General features: G+C 46.6%; 1 protein-coding gene across 1 annotated transcript in view; it reads right to left on the minus strand.

Annotated features, from left to right (window-relative positions):
* The window catches only part of LOC132816982 (protocadherin-16-like), a 411,427-nt gene that overhangs the window by 80,016 nt on the left and 312,803 nt on the right, over window positions 1–18,608 (minus strand). The window contains exons 3-5 of the mRNA XM_060827009.1: window positions 10,975–11,206; window positions 7,299–7,535; window positions 1,937–2,944 (exon numbers count right to left, since the gene is read on the minus strand). Of these exons, the coding sequence (XP_060682992.1) occupies window positions 1,937–2,944; window positions 7,299–7,535; window positions 10,975–11,206 (1,477 nt within the window). The remainder of the gene's footprint in view (window positions 1–1,936; window positions 2,945–7,298; window positions 7,536–10,974; window positions 11,207–18,608) is intronic.

Genomic DNA, 18,608 nt, shown 5'->3' on the forward strand with positions numbered 1-18,608 from the left:
CTCTCACCCAAAATGTCTGGACAGTCATCAGGCACCGAAAACCTGCCTCCAACTGCATTTGGGATGAATCTGGGCAGAGATAGTGATGAGACAATTGGTATCTACATTGGTACCTCGAGTCACAGTCATGGAGGTCTACAGCACAGAAAGAGGACATTCAGCCCATTGAAACTGTACCGGTCAAACACAAACACCTAAGTAATCCAATCCCATGGTTCTGTACCAACATACACCAGCACAGTGAACTGAGGAAGCTACGCGCTGCATTGGGCGGATATGCACCTAGGGAATCAATGCCATTTCAACCACTGCATCATTCAGTGCTTTCCAAACTATTTCCTGACCTCCCACCTCTCTCCAACCCAGGGATCACTGACTGATGTGGGGACTGTGAGTTTTTTTGTGTTGTTTGCTATTGATTTTGCTGGCTTGAATTTTGATCTCATGATCTGCACACTTTTCACGGTTTCTAAAAGGGTTTCACGATTAACTTGTAACCATTTCTGTAGGTAAAAACAATGACTGCAGATGCTGGAAACCAGATTCTGGATTAGAGTGGTGCTGGAAAAACACAGCAGATCAGGCAGCATCCGAGGAGCTGTCTGAACTGCTGTGCTTTTCCAGCACCACGCTAATCCAGAATCATTTCTGTAGCCATCATGATTCTGTTCAAAATACAGAAAAAGAGAAAGCGCTGAGTTTCTGCAGAGAGTTTCTGTTGTAAATTAGGTTCCAGTTGAGAAAGTTAGCATTGATTCAGAGAAACACCTATATGCTGAAAAAAAAGCTTTTCTTTCAGTGCCGTTTGTGGACAGTTCATAGAGTCCCTGCAGTGTGGAAGCAGGCCATTCAACCCATCGAGTCTACACCAACCCTCCAGAGCACCCCTGCGTTCCCCATGGTTAATCTGCCTGTGTGAAACAGCTGCTCCTGGGAACGGGAGAAGATGGCTTAAAAAAAGGGATAGTGTCCATACTCTGGCCTAGTTAGACATGCCATAATTCTGTCAATTAAGAAATAAATTGCAAAAAATATGACACCTTAGTGTAAGGGGTTTAGGATGAGAAGTGTTTGGTTAAAACCCTGAAGAGGTTATGTGAAATGGACAGATCTAAAACACGATTATCTTACAAATCTAAGAAGAGACTATCAGAATTCCACAGTCACAGCGACGTCATCCCTCATGTGAGACAGAGGTGAGAATTCTCCCTTGTATCTGAGGACTGGGATGTGATACTGCTGGGATTGGTGGAATTGCATTTTTATTGTGTGTTTTGAAATCTTAAGAAAAGGGGTTAGATATAAATAATTTGGTTTATTCCTTTTCTTTGTTTCTTTGTGCAATAAATCTCTGTTTATTCTCAAAGCCAAATCTGCAACATTGTGTATTTATGTTGTGGGTAAGAGAACACCTTATTAAAACCAAACAAACCATGATTCAGCCTGAGATATGATTTGCCCAGAAATAACATCAGCTGGGACTGTGACACTGGACAGTGACCTCTTCTCTCTCTCTCTCTCCCTAATGTGTGGATCATTTCAATCAACTGTTTGCCTGTCAGTTCCCATCTGGTTCACTGGTGTCCTTCAGTGAAGGAAATCTGCTGCTATGACCTGGTCTGTCTGACATGTGACTCCAGACCCATAATAACATGGTTGAGTCTTAACTGCCTCTAAGATAGCCAAGCAAACCACTCAGTTTGAGGGCAATGAGGGCTTTGTGATAAACTATGGCTCAGTCAGTGATACACACATTCCATGGATGAATAAAGAAACCTCGCAGTATCTTGGAGTTCAATACTGGGCTGATGACACATTAACCAGGAAGATGTTAATTTGGATTAATGTGGATTACCAGAGGGCCATAAAGAAGGGAGGCCAGAGGATTATCTGGTGTAGACCCATTGCAACAGTTGCTGAATTGGAAGATAATTACCGGTGAGTGAGTTGATCTGAAAGCTGGAATGTGCTGGGAAGAGCCTATAGGTCAGCTTGCTGTTAATCCCATGGTCACGATCGGTTGCTAGGACCCGTCCAATGGGTGATGAAGGTGGTATGTTCTCCTGGATGGTGAAGAAATACTGGTCCTCACTGAGTTTTGGTGCATTGTCATTCTCATCAGTGATACAGACTCGGACCATGGCAGTCCCTGTTTTCCTCTGGTCGCCCTCACTACTCGAAGCCACAACAGTTAGACTGAACAGGTCTTTGTTTTCACGGTCAAGGGCACTTTTCACATACAACCAGCCACTCTCAGGGAGGATTCCAAAGTTGGTTGAGTCACCATCAGTCCGCAGGTAGTAAGTGATGTGGTTGTCTCTGCTGACCTGACTCAGGGCTCGGACCTGGAGAAACCGAGTGTTAATAGCTGTGCCTTCTTTCACTTCAACCCTATAGGTCAAGGTATCGAAGATTGGGGCATTATCGCTCTCGTCCTGAATGTGAATAATTAATGTGAAGGTGGAGCTGAGCTGTGGAGCCCCACTATCTTTAGCCACAATTTTCAGGTCATAGCGTGGGAGTGTTTCAAAGCTCAAAGCTCCGATCACACGCAGCTTCCCAGACGTTCGGTCAATGCTGAATGTCTTGTCTTCATTGGAAACAATGTCAAACTGCACCTGACCATTGGCTCCGCTATCCTGATCATCTGCGTGTACAGTGTAGATGACAGAACCGATCTCTGTGTTCTCCGGGACCAGAATTGATTCAGATGAGGTGGGGAACGTTGGTGTGTTATCGTTGATGTCAGATATTGTGATCTTGACCTTGGTACTGCTATAGGCAGGAGGGGAACCACTGCTTGCCTGAACATCCAGAATCACGACAGGATGAGATTCATGGTCCAAGGGAATGCTGGTCTGGATCAAACCCGAGCTAACACCAATTGCAAAGTAACCATTGGGATCCCCAGAGGAAATTGTATAGGAGATGGAGTCTGAATGACCTGCCAATCAGAAATAAATCCATCAATCAATCAGTTTCAAACAATGTGACCCAGCTGATCTGTGAAAATGTTCCTAAGGTTTACCTGCACCCACACAATCTTCACACAACTGCAATTCTGTGTTGCATTAATTCACCTGCTTTAACCACATAAAGCAATGTCATCGAACATATCCGCAGTTGATATGTTCCAAGACCTACCGTGGATAGTAGCGAAACCTATCAGTTAAATGGGAAATTTTCCTTTCTGGCAGCTCCCTAGAATTATTTCTGGAATGTTCCATGTAATATTTTCGAGCCGTGGTAAATCGCAGATAACTGAAACCGCGGAAACTAAGTCTGGATACGGACATTCTACCGTCTTTAATCCCTGCTCACATGTCAATTTAACCCCTTTACTGTAAGGACCTGTTTAGGGACATGATGATCAAAATAGGAGGAAGGCATTGTCTTGATCTGTCTCTTGTTTCACTCATCATAGGTCACAACTCAAAACAAATCATTTTACCTTGTTCCCAAAATGGCCATTGGAATGATTCCTCTAATTTCAGACTCCCGTGAACCATTCCCAGAACACACAGACATTACACAATCAGTCTAACCTCAGTGGTGGGAAAACTATAAGGGATTCTATGGAACAGGATTAATCTGTATCTGGAGAAGCATGGAATAAAGGGGGTCATGTTTGACCAACTGGATTTAGTTTCCCGAAGTGGTGACTCAGAGTGTAGATGAGGGAAATGCTTTGATGTAGTCGACTTGAACTTCAACACGGCTTTTGATAAGGTCCAAATTTGAGACTGATTGTCCATGGAGTCCAAGGAAATTTGGAAAATTAGCTGCACTGTTGGCTGAGAGGCAGGAAGCAGAGGATGATGGTTGAGGGTGATTTTGGGACTAGAGGCCTGTGTCCAATGGGACCTCACAGAGATCAGTATAGGGGCCCTTGTGGTTTATAAAAGAGATTTAAACCTGAATGTAGGAAGGTTGATCAGTAAGCTCAGAAATAACACAAAAGTTGATGGAATGGTAAATAGTGAGGAGGATAGCCTACAAGTTTAGGAGGATATAGACAGGATTGTTGGATGGGCTGATCGGTGACAAATGTGGTTGGAGCTTTACTCATTGGATTTTAGAAGAATGAAAAAGAAGACAAAAATCATGAAGCCACGTTGACCCTGCTTGATCATATTCTGTGTTTGTGAACACTCTGTTATCTATCCTTTATAGTAGAATCTGACATTTTCCTAATAACAGACATGAGGCGAACTGGCCTTGAGTTATCCCTTTCCTGTCTGCTTCCCTTTTGAAACAAAGGTGTTTTCCTGACAGTTTTCCAATCCTCTGGGACTTTAAAGATTCCTGGAAGATTACACCAGTGCATCCACTATCTCTGTAGTTACTTCATTTAATATCTGCAGATGCATCTCATCAGGTCCAGGAAAGGCATACAGGACACTTGTCTTTATCAGTCAAGACAGATTAAAAGAGCAGGAAGGCAATGTTGGAGCTGGATTTGACTTGGGTTTGACCACAGCTGGAGTATGGTGTCCAGTTCTGGTCCTCACACTACAGCAAGGATGTGATTGCATTGGAGGGAGGTACAGAGAAGCTTCACCAGGATGTTGTTGGGGATTGAGTAGGTAGCGATGAAGAGAGGCTGGATAAGCTCAGGTTGTTTTCTTCGGAGCAGGGAAGACTGAGGGGAGACCTGATACAGATGTATAAGATCATGAGGGGCATTGGCAGGGACAAATAGGAAGTAGTTGTTCCCCTTAGTTGAAGGGCCAGTATCAAGGGAAATAATTTTAAAGTGAAAGGCCGGAGGGTTAGAGGTGATGGAGGAAAAATCTTTTTACCCAGAGGGATCTAGAATGCACTGCCTGGTAGGGCATATGAGGTGGGAAACTTCCCAATCTTTGTAAAGTTTTTTGATACACACATGAAATGTTTAAGGCTATGAATCTAGTGCAACAAAGTGGGAAAACGGTAGATTTAGTGTGTTTTTTTGTCAGTACAAAGTTGGTGGGCCGAAGGACCTTTACTGTACTGCATGGTTCAATGATTCTAAGATTATCCAGTCAGAGTGAGGAGTCTGAGAATGACCAATGTTCAATCAGAGGGAAGTTCTTGTTAATTATGGATGCAAGCATTATGAATGTATTATCATGAACAACAATACATTATGAATTTATTATCATGAGCAGGGAGGAAAGGGTCGTGTGAGGGAGCTATGGTTTAATGAGGAATTGGAATCCCTTGTTAAAGGGAAGAGAGCGGCCTATGTAAAGATGAGGCGTGAAGGTTCAGTTGGGGCGATTGAGAGTTATAAGGTAGCCAGGAAGGATCTAAAGAGAGAGCTAAGAGCAGCAAGGAGGGGACATGAAAAGTCCTTGGTTGGTAGGATTAGGGAAAACCCAAAGGCTTTCTATAGGTATGTCAGGAATAGGTCCAGTCAAGGATAGTAGTGGGAAGTTGCGTGTGGAGGCTGAAGAAATTGGGGAGACACTGAATGAATACTTTTCGTCAGTATTCACTCAGGAACAGGACATTGTTGCCGATGTGAATATTGAGTCACAATTAATTAGAATGGATGGCTTTGAGGTTTGTAGGGAAGAGGTGTTGGAAAGTCTGGAAAGGGTGAAAATAGATAAGTCCTCTGGGCCTGATGGCATTTATCCTAGGATTCTCTGGGAAGCAAGGGAGGAGATTGCAGAGCCATTGGCCTTGATTTTTATGTCCTCGCTGTCTACAGGAATAGTGCCAGAAGACTGGAGGATAGCGAATGTGGTTCCCTTGTTCAAGAAGGGGAGTAGGGATAACCCTAGTAACTATAGGCCGGTGAGTCTCACTTCTGTTGTGGGCAAAGTCTTAGAGAGAATTGTAAGGGATAGGATTTATGAACATCTGGATAGGAATAATGTGATCAAGGATAGTCAGCATGGTTTTGTGAAGGGCAGGTCGTGCCTCACAAGCCTTATTGAATTCTTTGAGAAGGTGACTAAGGAGGTAAACGAGGGTAAAGCGGTAGATGTGGTGTATATGGATTTTAGTAAGGCGTTTGATAAGGTACCCCATGGTAGGCTACTGCAAAAATACAGAGGTATGGCATTGAGGGTGAGTTGGAGGTTTGGATTAGGAATTGGCTGGCTGGAAGAAGACAGAGGGTAGTAGTTGATGGTAAAGGTTCATCTTGGAGTGCAGTTACGAGCGGTGTTCCGCAAGGATCTGTTTTGGGACCATTGCTGTTTGTCATTTTTATAAATGACCTGGAGGAGGGTCTAGAAGGTTGGGTGAACAAGTTTGCGGATGATACGAAAGTCGAGGAGTTGTTGACAGTGAGGAAGGATGTGGCAGGTTACAGTGGGATATAGATAAGCTGCAGAGCTGGGCAGAAAGGTGGCAAATGGAGTTCAATGTAGATAAGTGTGAAGTGATTCACTTTGGTAAGAGTAACAAGAAGATGGAGTACTGGGCTAATGGTCGGATACTTGGTAGTGTGGATGAGCAGAGGGATCTTGGTGTCCATGTACACAGATCTCTGAAAGTTGCCACCCAGGTAAATAGTGCTGTGAAGAAGGCTTTTATTGGTAGAGGAATTGAGTTCCAGAGTCCTGAAGTCATGTTGCAGTTGTATAAGACTCTGGTGCGGCCGCATCTGGAGTATTGTGGGCAGTTTTGGTCGCCATACTTTAGGAAGAATGTGGAGGCACTGGAACGGGTGCAGAGGAGGTTTACCAGGATGTTGCCTGGTATGGTAGGAAGATTGTATGAGGAAAGACTGAGGCACTTGGGGCTGTTTTCATTGGAGAAAAGAAGGTTTAGGGGTGACTTGACAGAGGTGTACAAGATGATTAGGGGTTTAGATCGGTTTGACAATGAGAACCTTTTTCCATGTATGGAGTCAGATATTACGAGGGGGCATAGCTTTAAATTAATGGGTGGTAGGTATAGGACAGATGTTATGGGTAGATTCTTTACTCAGCGAGTCGTGAGTTCATGGAATGCCCTGCCAGTAACAGTGGTGGACTCTCCCTCTTTATGGTCATTTAAACGGGCATTGGATAGGCATATGGAGGATAGTGGGCTAGTGTAGGTAAGGTGGGCTTGGATCAGTGCAACATCGAGGGCCGAAGGGCCTGTACTGCGCTGTATTTGTTCTATGTTCTAACTCAGCTCATCAGGGTTTGATGACAATTTTAGGGGACAGTGTGACATGAGAGGAATAAAATTGGACAGAATTCCAGCATCATGAACATGTTGCATTTGTTAAGGTCAGAGGTCTTAGGCAGAGGTCAAACATGATTATTTACCAGGATCCACAGCCTATTTCACCAGAACTGGCCCAGACTCACCTGGGGAGTTTATGGCCCTGACAGAGCCAATATGGGACCCTCTCCTCACATCTTCAGGGATGGTGAAGAAATATTGAGCTTGTTCAAAGACTGGTGGTGAGACAGTACCCGAAACAATGCTGATGTTCACCATGGCATTGACCAACGATGTAAGACCTCCTGCATCTCGGGCAGAGATGACCAGTTGCTGGACAGTACCTGCTCTGTCATGTACATGAGCAACAAGGGATAGGACACCTGTTGGAACAAGACACAGTTTCACTTTCAGGGAACTAGCCCAACAGCAGCAATCATTAGCTCAACTCCAGCCCCCTGACCCTCACCACCTGACTCTGTATACACAGACATGACATCAACCCATGACCCCCAACCACAAACCGTGCTATTTGTCATAATACATATCACCACTTCTTCCCCCACAAATAAAACTAGCTCATCACACAGACACACATGTTTACCCCACACAGAATTAGGAAGAAACAGGATTTTTTTCTGGGTCTCCAAGAAAATGTAATCAGTTATTTTTGTGACATTATTTTTATACTTGTTCTGTGAATTTCCTGTTGGAGAAGGCAAGCGTGATTCCTCAGAACAGAACAATAAGAGATCGTTCTGGAATGAAACCATTAAAAAGCCTGACTGCACTGACCACTGACCACTGGCTAAGCGCTCTGTGACTGGTTCCAGGAGCATTACATTCCCCGTGTGTGAGTCTCAGGACACTATCTGCCAATTCTTATTGAAGGAGAAATGATTTTCAGCCATTGCTGCTGACTGTAGAGTTTATCTTGGCAGGTCTGAGTGCTGTTAGTTCATGCAGGAAATTGCCCAGGGCACAGGAACAGGGAGAGAGCTATTTGTACACATCATCTGAATCCAGTGACATTTATAACACCAGATGGTAAGGTGTGACCGTGCGACCCATTTGCACCTGCCTCACCAATCACGAGTATATCACCATTAGCCAGGGATAGTGGAACACAGAGACTGAACCAGAAAGAGTGTCAGTGTGACTGATGCATCCGGAGAAACTTTCAAACTGCCCCTCACACTTTAACAGAAATTACTGCTCAATGTCTGTGTGGGGCAGGAGTCAGTGCAGAGTGACCATGTGGGGAAGGGGTGAGTGCAGAGTGACCATATGGGACAGGGGTGAGTGCAGAGTGACCATGTGGGGAAGGGGTCAGTGCAGATTGACCGTGTTGAGAAGGGGTCAGTGCAGAGTGACCATGTGTGGCAGGGGTCAATGCTGAGTGACCATATGGGGAAAGGGTGAGTGCAGAGTGACTGTGTGGGGCAGGGGTCAGTGCAGAGTGACCATGTGGGATAGGGGTCGGTGCAGAGTGACCGTGTGGGGAAGGGGTCAGTGCAGAGTGATCGTGTGGGGAAGGGGTCAGTGCAGAGTGACCGTGTGAGGAAGTGGTTGGTGCAGAGTGACCGTGTGGGCAGGGGTCGGTGCAGAGTGATCGTGTGAGGAAGTGGTTGGTGTGAGGAAGTGGTTGGTGCAGAGTGACCGTGTGAGGAAGTGGTTGGTGCAGAGTGACCGTGTGAGGAATGGGTCTTATATTCTTTGCACCCACTTCATGAACAGGATTCTGGGTAAATCCTCAGCCAATGAAGCAACTATTTTTAAAAGGGCAAAAGACACAGACATCATTTCTAGAGGAGAGAGCGGGGAGTGATGGGGAGAGTGGAGGGGGGAGTGATGGAGAGAGTGGGGGGGGAGTGATGGAGAGAGTGGGGGGGAGTGATGGAGAGGGGGGGAGTGATGGAGAGAGTGGGGGGGAGTGATGGAGAGGGGGGGAATGATGGAGAGAGTGGGGGGGAGTGACAGAGAGACGGGGAGTGATGGAGAGAGTGGGGGGAGTGATGGAGAGAGTGGGGGGGGAGTGATGGAGAGAGTGGGGCATGAGTGATGGAGAGAGCGGGGGGGAGAGACAGAGAGAGCGGGGAGTGATGGAGAGAGAGTGATGGAGAGAGTGGGGGGGTGAGTGATGGAGAGAGTGGGGGAGTGATGGAGAGAGTGGGGGGGAGTGACAGAGAGAGCGGGGAGTGATGGGGGGGAGTGATGGAGAGAGTGGGGGTGGAGTGATGGAGAGAGTGGGGGGGTGAGTGATGGAGAGAGTGGGGGGGAGTGACAGAGAGCGCGGGGAGTGATGGAGAGAGAGGGGGAAGTGATGGAGAGAGTGGGGGGAGTGATGGAGAGAGTGGGGGGGAGTGATGGAGGGGGGGAGTGATGGAGAGAGTGGGGGGAGTGATGGAGAGAGTGGGGGGGAGTGATGGAGAGAGTGGGGGGAGTGATGGAGAGAGTGGGGGGAGTGAAGGAGAGAGTGGGGGGAAGTGACAGAGAGAGTGGGGGAGTGATGGAGAGAGTGGGGGAGTGATAGAGAGAGTGGGGGGTGTTGGAGAGAGTGGGGGGGAGTGATGGAGAGAGTGGGGGGACTGATGGAGAGAGTGGGTGGGAGTGATGGAGAGTTGGGGGGTGATGGAAAGAGTTGGGGAGAGATGGAGAGAGTGGGGGGGGAGTGATGCAGAGAGTGGGGGGAGTGATGCAGAGAGTGGGGGGAGTGATGGAGAGAGTGGGGGGGAGTGAAGGAGAGAGTGGGGGGAGTGATGGAGAGAGTGGGGGGAGTGATGGAGAGAGTGGGGGGAGTGAGGGGCGAGTGGGGGGGAGTGATGGAGAGAGTGGGGGGAGTGATGGAGAGAGTGGGGGGAGTGAGGGGCGAGTGGGGGGGAGTGATGGAGAGAGTGGGGGGAGTTATGGAGAGAGTGGGGGAGAGTGAGGGGGAAGTGTGGGGGGAGTGAGCGGGGTAGTGTGGGGAGTGGGGTGGGGGGGAAGTGGGGGGGGGGGGTGATGGAGAGGTTGATAGATGGACAGATGAGAGAGAATTGGATTGAGATTGAAGTGTTCAGTCAGAGACACGACTCCATCACTGACAACTCACAAAATAAATCGTCTGCAGACAGAGGGGAGGAGGAGGGAGGGGTTCAGTGGGGAGAGGTGGGTGAGTGTGATGGGGGAGAGGAGGAGGGAGGGTGAAGGAGGTAGAGTGTGGGGTTGAGTCAAGTGGCCAGAGTGGGCTCAAAGGCAAAACATAAATGGGGGAGGGTGCAGGAGGGAATGTGGAAGACATAGAGGGGGAGAGGAGGAGGGGGAGAGCTGTGCGGGGGCAGGGGCAGAGCAGTGAGTGGGGGTGCTGAAGGAACAAGGTCTGGACGGAACAATCAGTTTCTCACAGCTGTTCAGTGAAGGCCAAATGTTAAACAGGAAGTTTCCAGAGGGCAGGAAGTGTCCCAACAAAACAAGAGGATGTGATGACACATAGCAGCAATTTTTCAGGGAAAAAAATTCACTGAAGCTTGGAACAAGGACAAGGTCACTGAGCCAGCTCTGTCAGGAGCTAGCAGTTCATGTAGTGTGTCCCGCTCTACCCTGGGGCTCTCTGATCAGGGAATGAGGTGTGTGTGTGTGTGTGTGTGTGTGTGTGTGTGTGTGTGTGTGTGTGTGTGTGTGTGTGTGTGTGTGTGTGTGTGTTGGGGGGATGGGGGTGGGGTCACAGCAAAAAAAGAGCCTTGTGTTGGCTTCAAGGTAGTGGCCAGGGATCGGAGGGTACAGCTGGGGTCAACTAGCTTCTCTCTGTGTTTGTTCACAAGAGTTTAGCACAAAGGCACTTACCTGTGTCCCTGTTCAGTGTGAATAATGACAGCAGGTTTCCTGACACAATCCGATAGGTCACTTTTCCATTCTGTCCAACATCCTTGTCAAAAGCAGACACTCTGAGTACAGCAGTCCCCGGTAAGCTCTGTGTGCTGACACTGGCTGCATACTGGACTGGGTAGAACACTGGCCTGTTATCATTGATATCGTCCAAGTAAACTTTCACATAGGCCACTGACTTTAGGCCACCCTAGTGGAGAGACACAGAGTGAGAGGTTAATACTGGAGTTACCACAAACACTGAAACACTTGATCACAGAAATGCTTGTGCCCACTGATGTGTCACAGCCAGTGTGTGACATGCTCATGATTCGGGTGCCATCATGGTACATGTGTTCTCAGGGTATAAATTCTCACTCTCCATCTTACCGAGTCCTCTTACAGCAAGACACACTGACAGGTGTGTGTTCCAGTTTGTATACAAACAGCTCAGCCCTGACTTATACAATCCTTCGATTGCAATATATACAGATACAAGGAGTTGTCTAAAAGCCTACTGAATCTTTCACTACGATGTCACTCATTCTGATGCTGCAGGAGTGAATATATAAACTCCTCATCACAGCAGAGTAACCCACTGAAGGTAAATAGCTCATTACTGCAGCTACAACAGATCAAAGGGGTAGAACTGGTCTGGGTAACCAGTAGTGGTGGTACATTGCGAAGCAGCAGGGACTGCTCCTAAATAACTGCAAGATCACTTTTGCAGACTTTTGGAAACCCCACTGAAGATTACACTGCCTTGGATCTCAGAGCATTCCAGTGACTCCCCTTTTTTAAAATTCCCCTCCATATATAAAACAGAGACACAGACAAGACGTAAGTCTTAGGGATTGAGGTAAAAGTTAAAGACACACCAATCCTGATAGAGATGTTGATGAGTTGTTTTGTTTTGATTCCTTTCAATTCCCTCCGAAGCTGATGACACTGGGTCAGTGTTTGCCCTTTCGGAATGTTTCGGGTGGTTTCTCCCCAAGCTAATGGAGAAAAGATTGGGCCAGTGGCTAGCTACTGGGGGCTTTCTGTTACAGCTTGGGGAGCGGAATGAGAGAGAGAGAGAGAGAGAGAGGGGTGAGTGTTGTCTCTTCAGAGTCTAGATATTTCTGTTGTACTGTCGATAAAACACGAAGCTGGAAAAAGCACAGCAGGAGAGCAGGGGACTCGACGTTTTGGGCAGGACCCTTCATCAGGAATGGGGAAGGGGGCTGAGAATAAATAGAGGGAGGCTGGGGGAAAGGTAGGTGGGATGGTGATAGGTAGATGCAGGTAGGAGGTGATTGGGATTAGTCAGTGGGAAGGAAGATGGACAGTTTAGTCAGGTCAAAGGGGCATGGGAGAGAGGGAAGTTTCGACCTGGGATGAGGTTGGGGGAGGAGGGGTGGTGGTGGATGAAAGCTGGTTTCTGCTGCACTGCCCTCACACAATTCTGACCAGATATCCCAACCCAATTTAGACCCACCTGCCAGCACCCGGCCCATATCCCTCCAAACCCTTCATATTCATATATCCATCCAAATGCCTCTTAAATGTTGCAATTGTACCAGCCTCCACCACATCCTCTGGCAGCTCATTCCATACACGTACCACCTTCTGCGTGAAAAGGTTGCCCCTTAGGTCTCTTTTATATCTTTCCCCTCTCACCCTAAACCTATGCCCTCTAGCTCTGGACTCCCCGACCCCAGGGAAAAGACTTTGCCTATTTATCCTATCCATGCCCCTCATAATTTTGTAAACCTCTATAAGGTCACCCCTCAGCCTCCGACGCTCCAGAGAAAACAGCCCCAGCCTGTTCAGCCTCTCCCTGTAACTCAGATCCTCCCAACCCTGGCAACATCCTTGTAAATCTTTTCTAAACCCTTTCAAATTTCACAACATCTTTCTGATAGGAAGGAGACCAGAATTGCACACAATATGCCAACAATGGCCTAACCAATGTCCTGTACAGCCGCAACATGACCTCCCAACTCCTGTACTCAATACTCTGACCAATAAAGGAAAGCATACCAAACGCCGCCTTCACTATCCTATCTACCTGCGATTCCACTTTCAAGGAGCTATGAACCTGCACTCCAAGGTCCCTTTGTTCAGTAACACTCCCCAGGACCTTACCATTAAGTGTATAAGTCCTGCTAAGATTTGCTTTCCCAAATTACAGCACCTCGCATTTATCTGAATTAAACTCCATCTGCCACCTCTCAGCCCATTGGTCCATCTGGTCCAGATCCTGTTGTAATCTGAGGTAACCCTCTTTGCTGTCCACTACACCACCAATTTTGGTGTCATCTGCAAACTTACTAACTGTACCTCTTATGCTACCATCCAAATCATTTATGTAAATGACAAAAAGTAAAGGACCCAGCACCGATCCTTGTGGCACTCCACTGGTCACAGGCCTCCAGTCTGAAAAACAACCCTCCACCACCACCCTCTGTCTTCTACCTTTGAGCCAGTTCTGTATCCAAATGGCTAGTTCTCCCAGTATTCCATGAGATCTAACCTTACTAATCAGTCACCCATGGGAAACCTTGTCAAATGCCTTACTGAAGTCCATATAGATCACACCTATCGCTCTGGCCTCATCAATCTTCTTTGTTACTTCTTCAAAAAATTTAATCAAGTTTGTGAGACATGATTTCCCAAGCACAAAGTCATTTTGACTATCCCGAATCAGTCCTTGCCTTTCCAAATACATGTACATCCTGTCCCTCAGGATTCCCTCCAACAACTTGCCCACCACTGAGGTCAGGCTCACCGGTCTATAGTTCCCTGGCTTGTCGTTACCACCCTTCTTAAACAGTGGCACCACGTTTGCCAACCTCCAGTCTTCCAGCACCTCACCTGTGACTATCGATGATACAAATATCTCAACAAGAGGCCAGCAATCACTTCTCTAGCTTCCCACAGAGTTCTCGGGTACACCTGATCAGGTCCTGGGGATTTATCCACCTTTAACCGTTTCAAGACATCCAGCACTTCCTCCTCTGTCATCTGGACATTTTGCAAGATGTCACCATCTATTTCCCTACAGTCTGTATCTTCCATATCCTTTTCCACAGTAAATACAGATGCAAAATATTCATTTAGTATCTCCCCCATTTTCTGTGGCTCCACACAAAGGCCCCCTTGCTGATCTTTGAGGGGCTGAAAATGTGTTGCTGGAAAAGCGCAGCAGGTCAGGCAGCATCCAAGGAGCAGGAGAGTCGACATTTCGGGCATGAGCCCTTCTTCAGGAATGAGGGAAGTGTGTCCAGCAGGCTAAGATAAAAGGTAGGGAGGAGGGACTTGGGGGAGGGGCGTTGGAAATGTGATAGGTGGAAGGAGGTCAAGGTGAGGGTGATAGGCCGGAGTGGGGTGGGGGCGGAGAGGTCAGGAAGAAGATTGCAGATTAGGAAGGCGGTGCTGAGTTCGAGGGATTTGACTGAGACAAGGTGGGGGGAGGGGAAATGAGGAAACTGGAGAAATCTGAGTTCATCCCTTGTGGCTGGAGGGTTCCTAGGCGGAAGATGAGGCGCTCTTCCTCCAGCTGTCGTGTTGCTATGGTCTGGTGATGGAGGAGTCCAAGGACCTGCATGTCCTTGGTGGAGTGGGAGGGGGAGTGGAAGTGTTGAGCCACGGGGTGGTTGGGTTGGTTGGTCCAGATGTCCCAGAGGTGTTCTCTGAAACGTTCCGCGAGTAGGCGGCCTGTCTCCCCAATATAGAGGAGGCCACATCGGGTGCAGCGGATGCAGTAAATGATGTGTGTGGAGGTGCAGGTGAATTTGTGGCAGATATGGAAGGATCCCTTGGGGCCTTGGAGAGAAGTAAGGGAGGAGGTGTGGGCGCAAGTTTTGCATTTCTTGCGGTTGCAGGGGAAGGTGCTGGGAGTGGAGGTTGGGTTGGTGGGGGGTGTGGACCTGACGAGGGAGTCACGGAGGGAGTGGCCCTATTCTCTTCCTAGTTACCCTTTTTTCCTTAATATATTTGTAAAAACCCTTTGGATTCTCCTCAATTCTATCTTATGTCCCTTGTTGCCCTCCTGATTTCCCTCTTAAGTATATTCCTACTTCCTTTATACTCTTCTAAGGATTCACTCGATCTATCTTGTCTATACCTGACATATACTTCCTTCTTTTTCTTAACCAAACCCTCAATTTCTTTAGTCATCCCTATACCTACCAGCCTTCCCTTTCACCCTGACAGGAATATACTTTCTCTGGATTCTTGTTATCTCATTTTTGAAGGCTTCCCATTTTTCAGCTGTCCCTTTACCTGCGAACATCTGCCTCCAATCAGCTTTCGAAAGTTCTTGCCTAATACCGTCAAAATTGGCCTTTCTCCAATTTAGAACTTCAACTTGTAGATCTGGTCTATCCTTTTCCATCACTATTTTAAAATGAATAGAATTATGGTTGCTGGCCCCAAAGTGCTCCCCCACTGACACCTCAGTCACCTGCCCTGCCTTATTTCCCAAGAGTAGGTCAAGTTTTGCACCTTCTCTAGCAGGTACATCCACATACTGAATCAGAAAATTGTCTTGTACATTTAAGAAATTCCTCTCCATCTAAACCTTTAACACTGTGGCAGTCCCAGTCGATGTTTGGGAAAGTTAAAATCCCCTACCATAACCACCCTATTATTCTTACAGATAACTGAGATCTCCTTACAAGTTTGTTTCTCAATTTCCCTCTGACTATTGGGGGGGTCTATAATACAATCCCAATAAGGTGATCATCCCTTTCTTATTTCTCAGTTCCATCCAAATACCTTCCCTGGATGTATTTCCGGGAATATCCTCCCTCAGCACCGCTGTAATGCTATCCCTTATCAAAAATGCCACTCCCCCTCCTCTCTTGCCTCCCTTTCTATCCTTCCTGTAGCATTTGTATCCTGGAACATTAAGCTGCCAGTCTTGCCCATCCCTGAGCCACGTTTCTGTAATTGCTATGGTATCCCAGTTCCATGTTCCTAACCATGCCCTGAGTTCATCTGCCTTCCCTGTTAGGCCCCTTGCATTGAAATAAATGCAGTTTACCGTATTAGTCCTACCTTGTCCCTGCCTGCCCTGACTGTTTGACTCGCTTCTGTTCTCAGCTGTACCAGTCTCAGATTGATCTCTTTCCTCACTATCTCCCTGGGTCCCACCCCCCCACCTTACTAGTTTAAATCCTCCCAAGCTGTTCCAGCAAATTTCCCTGCCAGTATATTAGTCCCCTTCCAATTTAGGTACAATCTGTCCTTCTTGTACAGGTCACTTCTACCCCAAAAGAGATTCCAATGATCCAAAAATGTGAATCCTTCTCCTATACACCAGCTCCTCAGCCATGCATTTGTCTCCTCTATCCTCCTATTCCTGCCCTCACTAGCTTGTAGCACTGGGAGTAATCCAGATATTACTACCCTTGAGGACCTCCTTCTTAAATTTCTGCCTAACTCGCTGTAATCTCCCTTCAGAATCACAACCTTTTCCCTTCCAATGTCGTTGGTTCCAATGTGGACAATGACCTCCTGCTGGCCCCTCTCCCCCGTGAGAACATTCTGCACCCTCTCTGAGACATCCTTGATCCTGGCACCAGGGAAACAACACACCATTCTGCTTTTTCTCTGCTGGCCACAGAAACATCTGTCTGTACCTCTGACTACAGAATCCCCTAACACAATTGATCTCTTGGAAGCAGACGTACCCCTCGTTGCATTAGAGCCAGTCTCAATACCAGAAATTGGCTGTTCGTGCTACGTTCCCCTGAGAATCCATCACCCCCTACATTTTCCAAAACAGCATACCTGTTTGAAATGGGTATATCCACAAAAGACTCCTGCACTAGCTGCCTACCTCTTTTATCCTTCCTGGAGTTAACCCATCTATGTGACTGTATCTGAGACTTTCCCCCTTCTTATAACTGCCATCCATCACATACTGTTGCTATTGCAAATTCCTCATTGCTTCTATCTGTCTCTCCAACCGATCCACTCGATCTGATAAATTTCGCATCCAACAACATTTATGGCAGATATAATCCACAGTAACCCTTAAACTCTCTTTAAACATCTGACGAGTACACATCACTGCAAAGGCCATTTTTGCTCCTTCACAGTCTACAGACCCAGAAAATAACACAGTCTTATTCCTCTCCAAACACTGCCCCTGGTTAAATTAATAGCGATGGCTTATATTTTAAGTTTAATCAAGAGACTTATCTTCAAAAAACGTATAATCAAGAAAGAATCCACTGTACTCACTACTGCAGCCTTTCTCTTGGACAGACTTAAAACAACAATTAAATTTATCTGATTCTGTGCTGTGAACTTCACCCAACAGGTTGGACCGAAGGGTCTGTTTCCATGCTGTACATCTCTATGACTCTATGTCAAGGAATCACTGTCCAGGAACCAATCAGGAAGGTCATTCTTATGCTGAGCCTCCTGAGCACACAACCAATGGAGCTGATTGAAAAGCCAATTGAAACAGTGTGATTAGGGAAAGCTACAAGGAGCACACATGTCAGTGCATTTTGTCTGGGATTCTCATTGCTCTAATAGGGTACTAAAGCTGATGTGACATCACCACCCCTTACTTGTTGTGAACTCCCTCTGGTGTTTGACTCTTAAGGAAGTACAACAGCAACAAATAAATTAAGAAAGAAACAAAAGAGGAGAAATAAAAGGACAAAACAGCAAAGCAAGTAAAAGACAAAAATAAACAAGCTCTGCACTCATGTTCAGTAAACCATCTCACACGAGGGCAAACATTTGATAATGGATTGACCCATGATTGATACCTTCACTGAATTATACTGATTTAAGCAACATACGCAGCTTACTTTGCAGATGATTTCTGAGAAGAGATCCATGCAAATTTTACACACTATTAGGAAGGAGAATAAAAATACCCAATCTTTCTGAGAATGATTCAGAGAAGAACAAAGAGCACTTAAGGGCCAACTCAAGACACAAACTGACTTCTGGATTATCAAAATCCAACTCTTATCATAGAGACTTTGAGAGTCTATTGACAACTTGATCATGAGATGCTGCAGGAAAGGGCATAACTAAGATTTCCTTGAAGACCTCGCAGATCGCCTCATCAAACTAGCATTCATCTATCTACTGACTAAAGCCTTCAAGAGGGATCTTCAGGGCAATTTTAACATGACTTGTCAGTTCTTATACTCAATACCCCGTCCAATGAAGGCAAGTGTTAATTAATCTTGTCCTTCAAAATATTTTCTAATAATTTCCCTACCATTGACATCAGACTAACTGCTGTGTGATTACCTGGCCTATTCTTGCTGCCCTTCTTGAACAATGGAACCTCATTACCTATCCTCCAGTCATTTGGTACTTCACCTGTGTCTGGTGAAAAATTGAATATCTCCATCAGGACCCCAGCAATCTCCTCCTTTGCTTCCCATAGCAGCCTGGGATCCATCTCAGGGGAGTATGACCTGTATGCCCATTAAAAAATCTAATAACTCCTCCTTATTAATCTTCAGATGCTCCAAAGTACCGAATGTTTTCCCAGGAGGTTCTGTAAATGCTTCACTTGTGAAAAATTACCTGGCAGGGCTCCATGAGTTCAGTGCCATCGCTTTCTGTCTTAAACGGCATGTGGTTAG

Source organism: Hemiscyllium ocellatum, chromosome 6, assembly GCF_020745735.1.
Source record: "Hemiscyllium ocellatum isolate sHemOce1 chromosome 6, sHemOce1.pat.X.cur, whole genome shotgun sequence".
Classification (NCBI taxonomy): Eukaryota; Metazoa; Chordata; class Chondrichthyes; order Orectolobiformes; family Hemiscylliidae; genus Hemiscyllium; species Hemiscyllium ocellatum.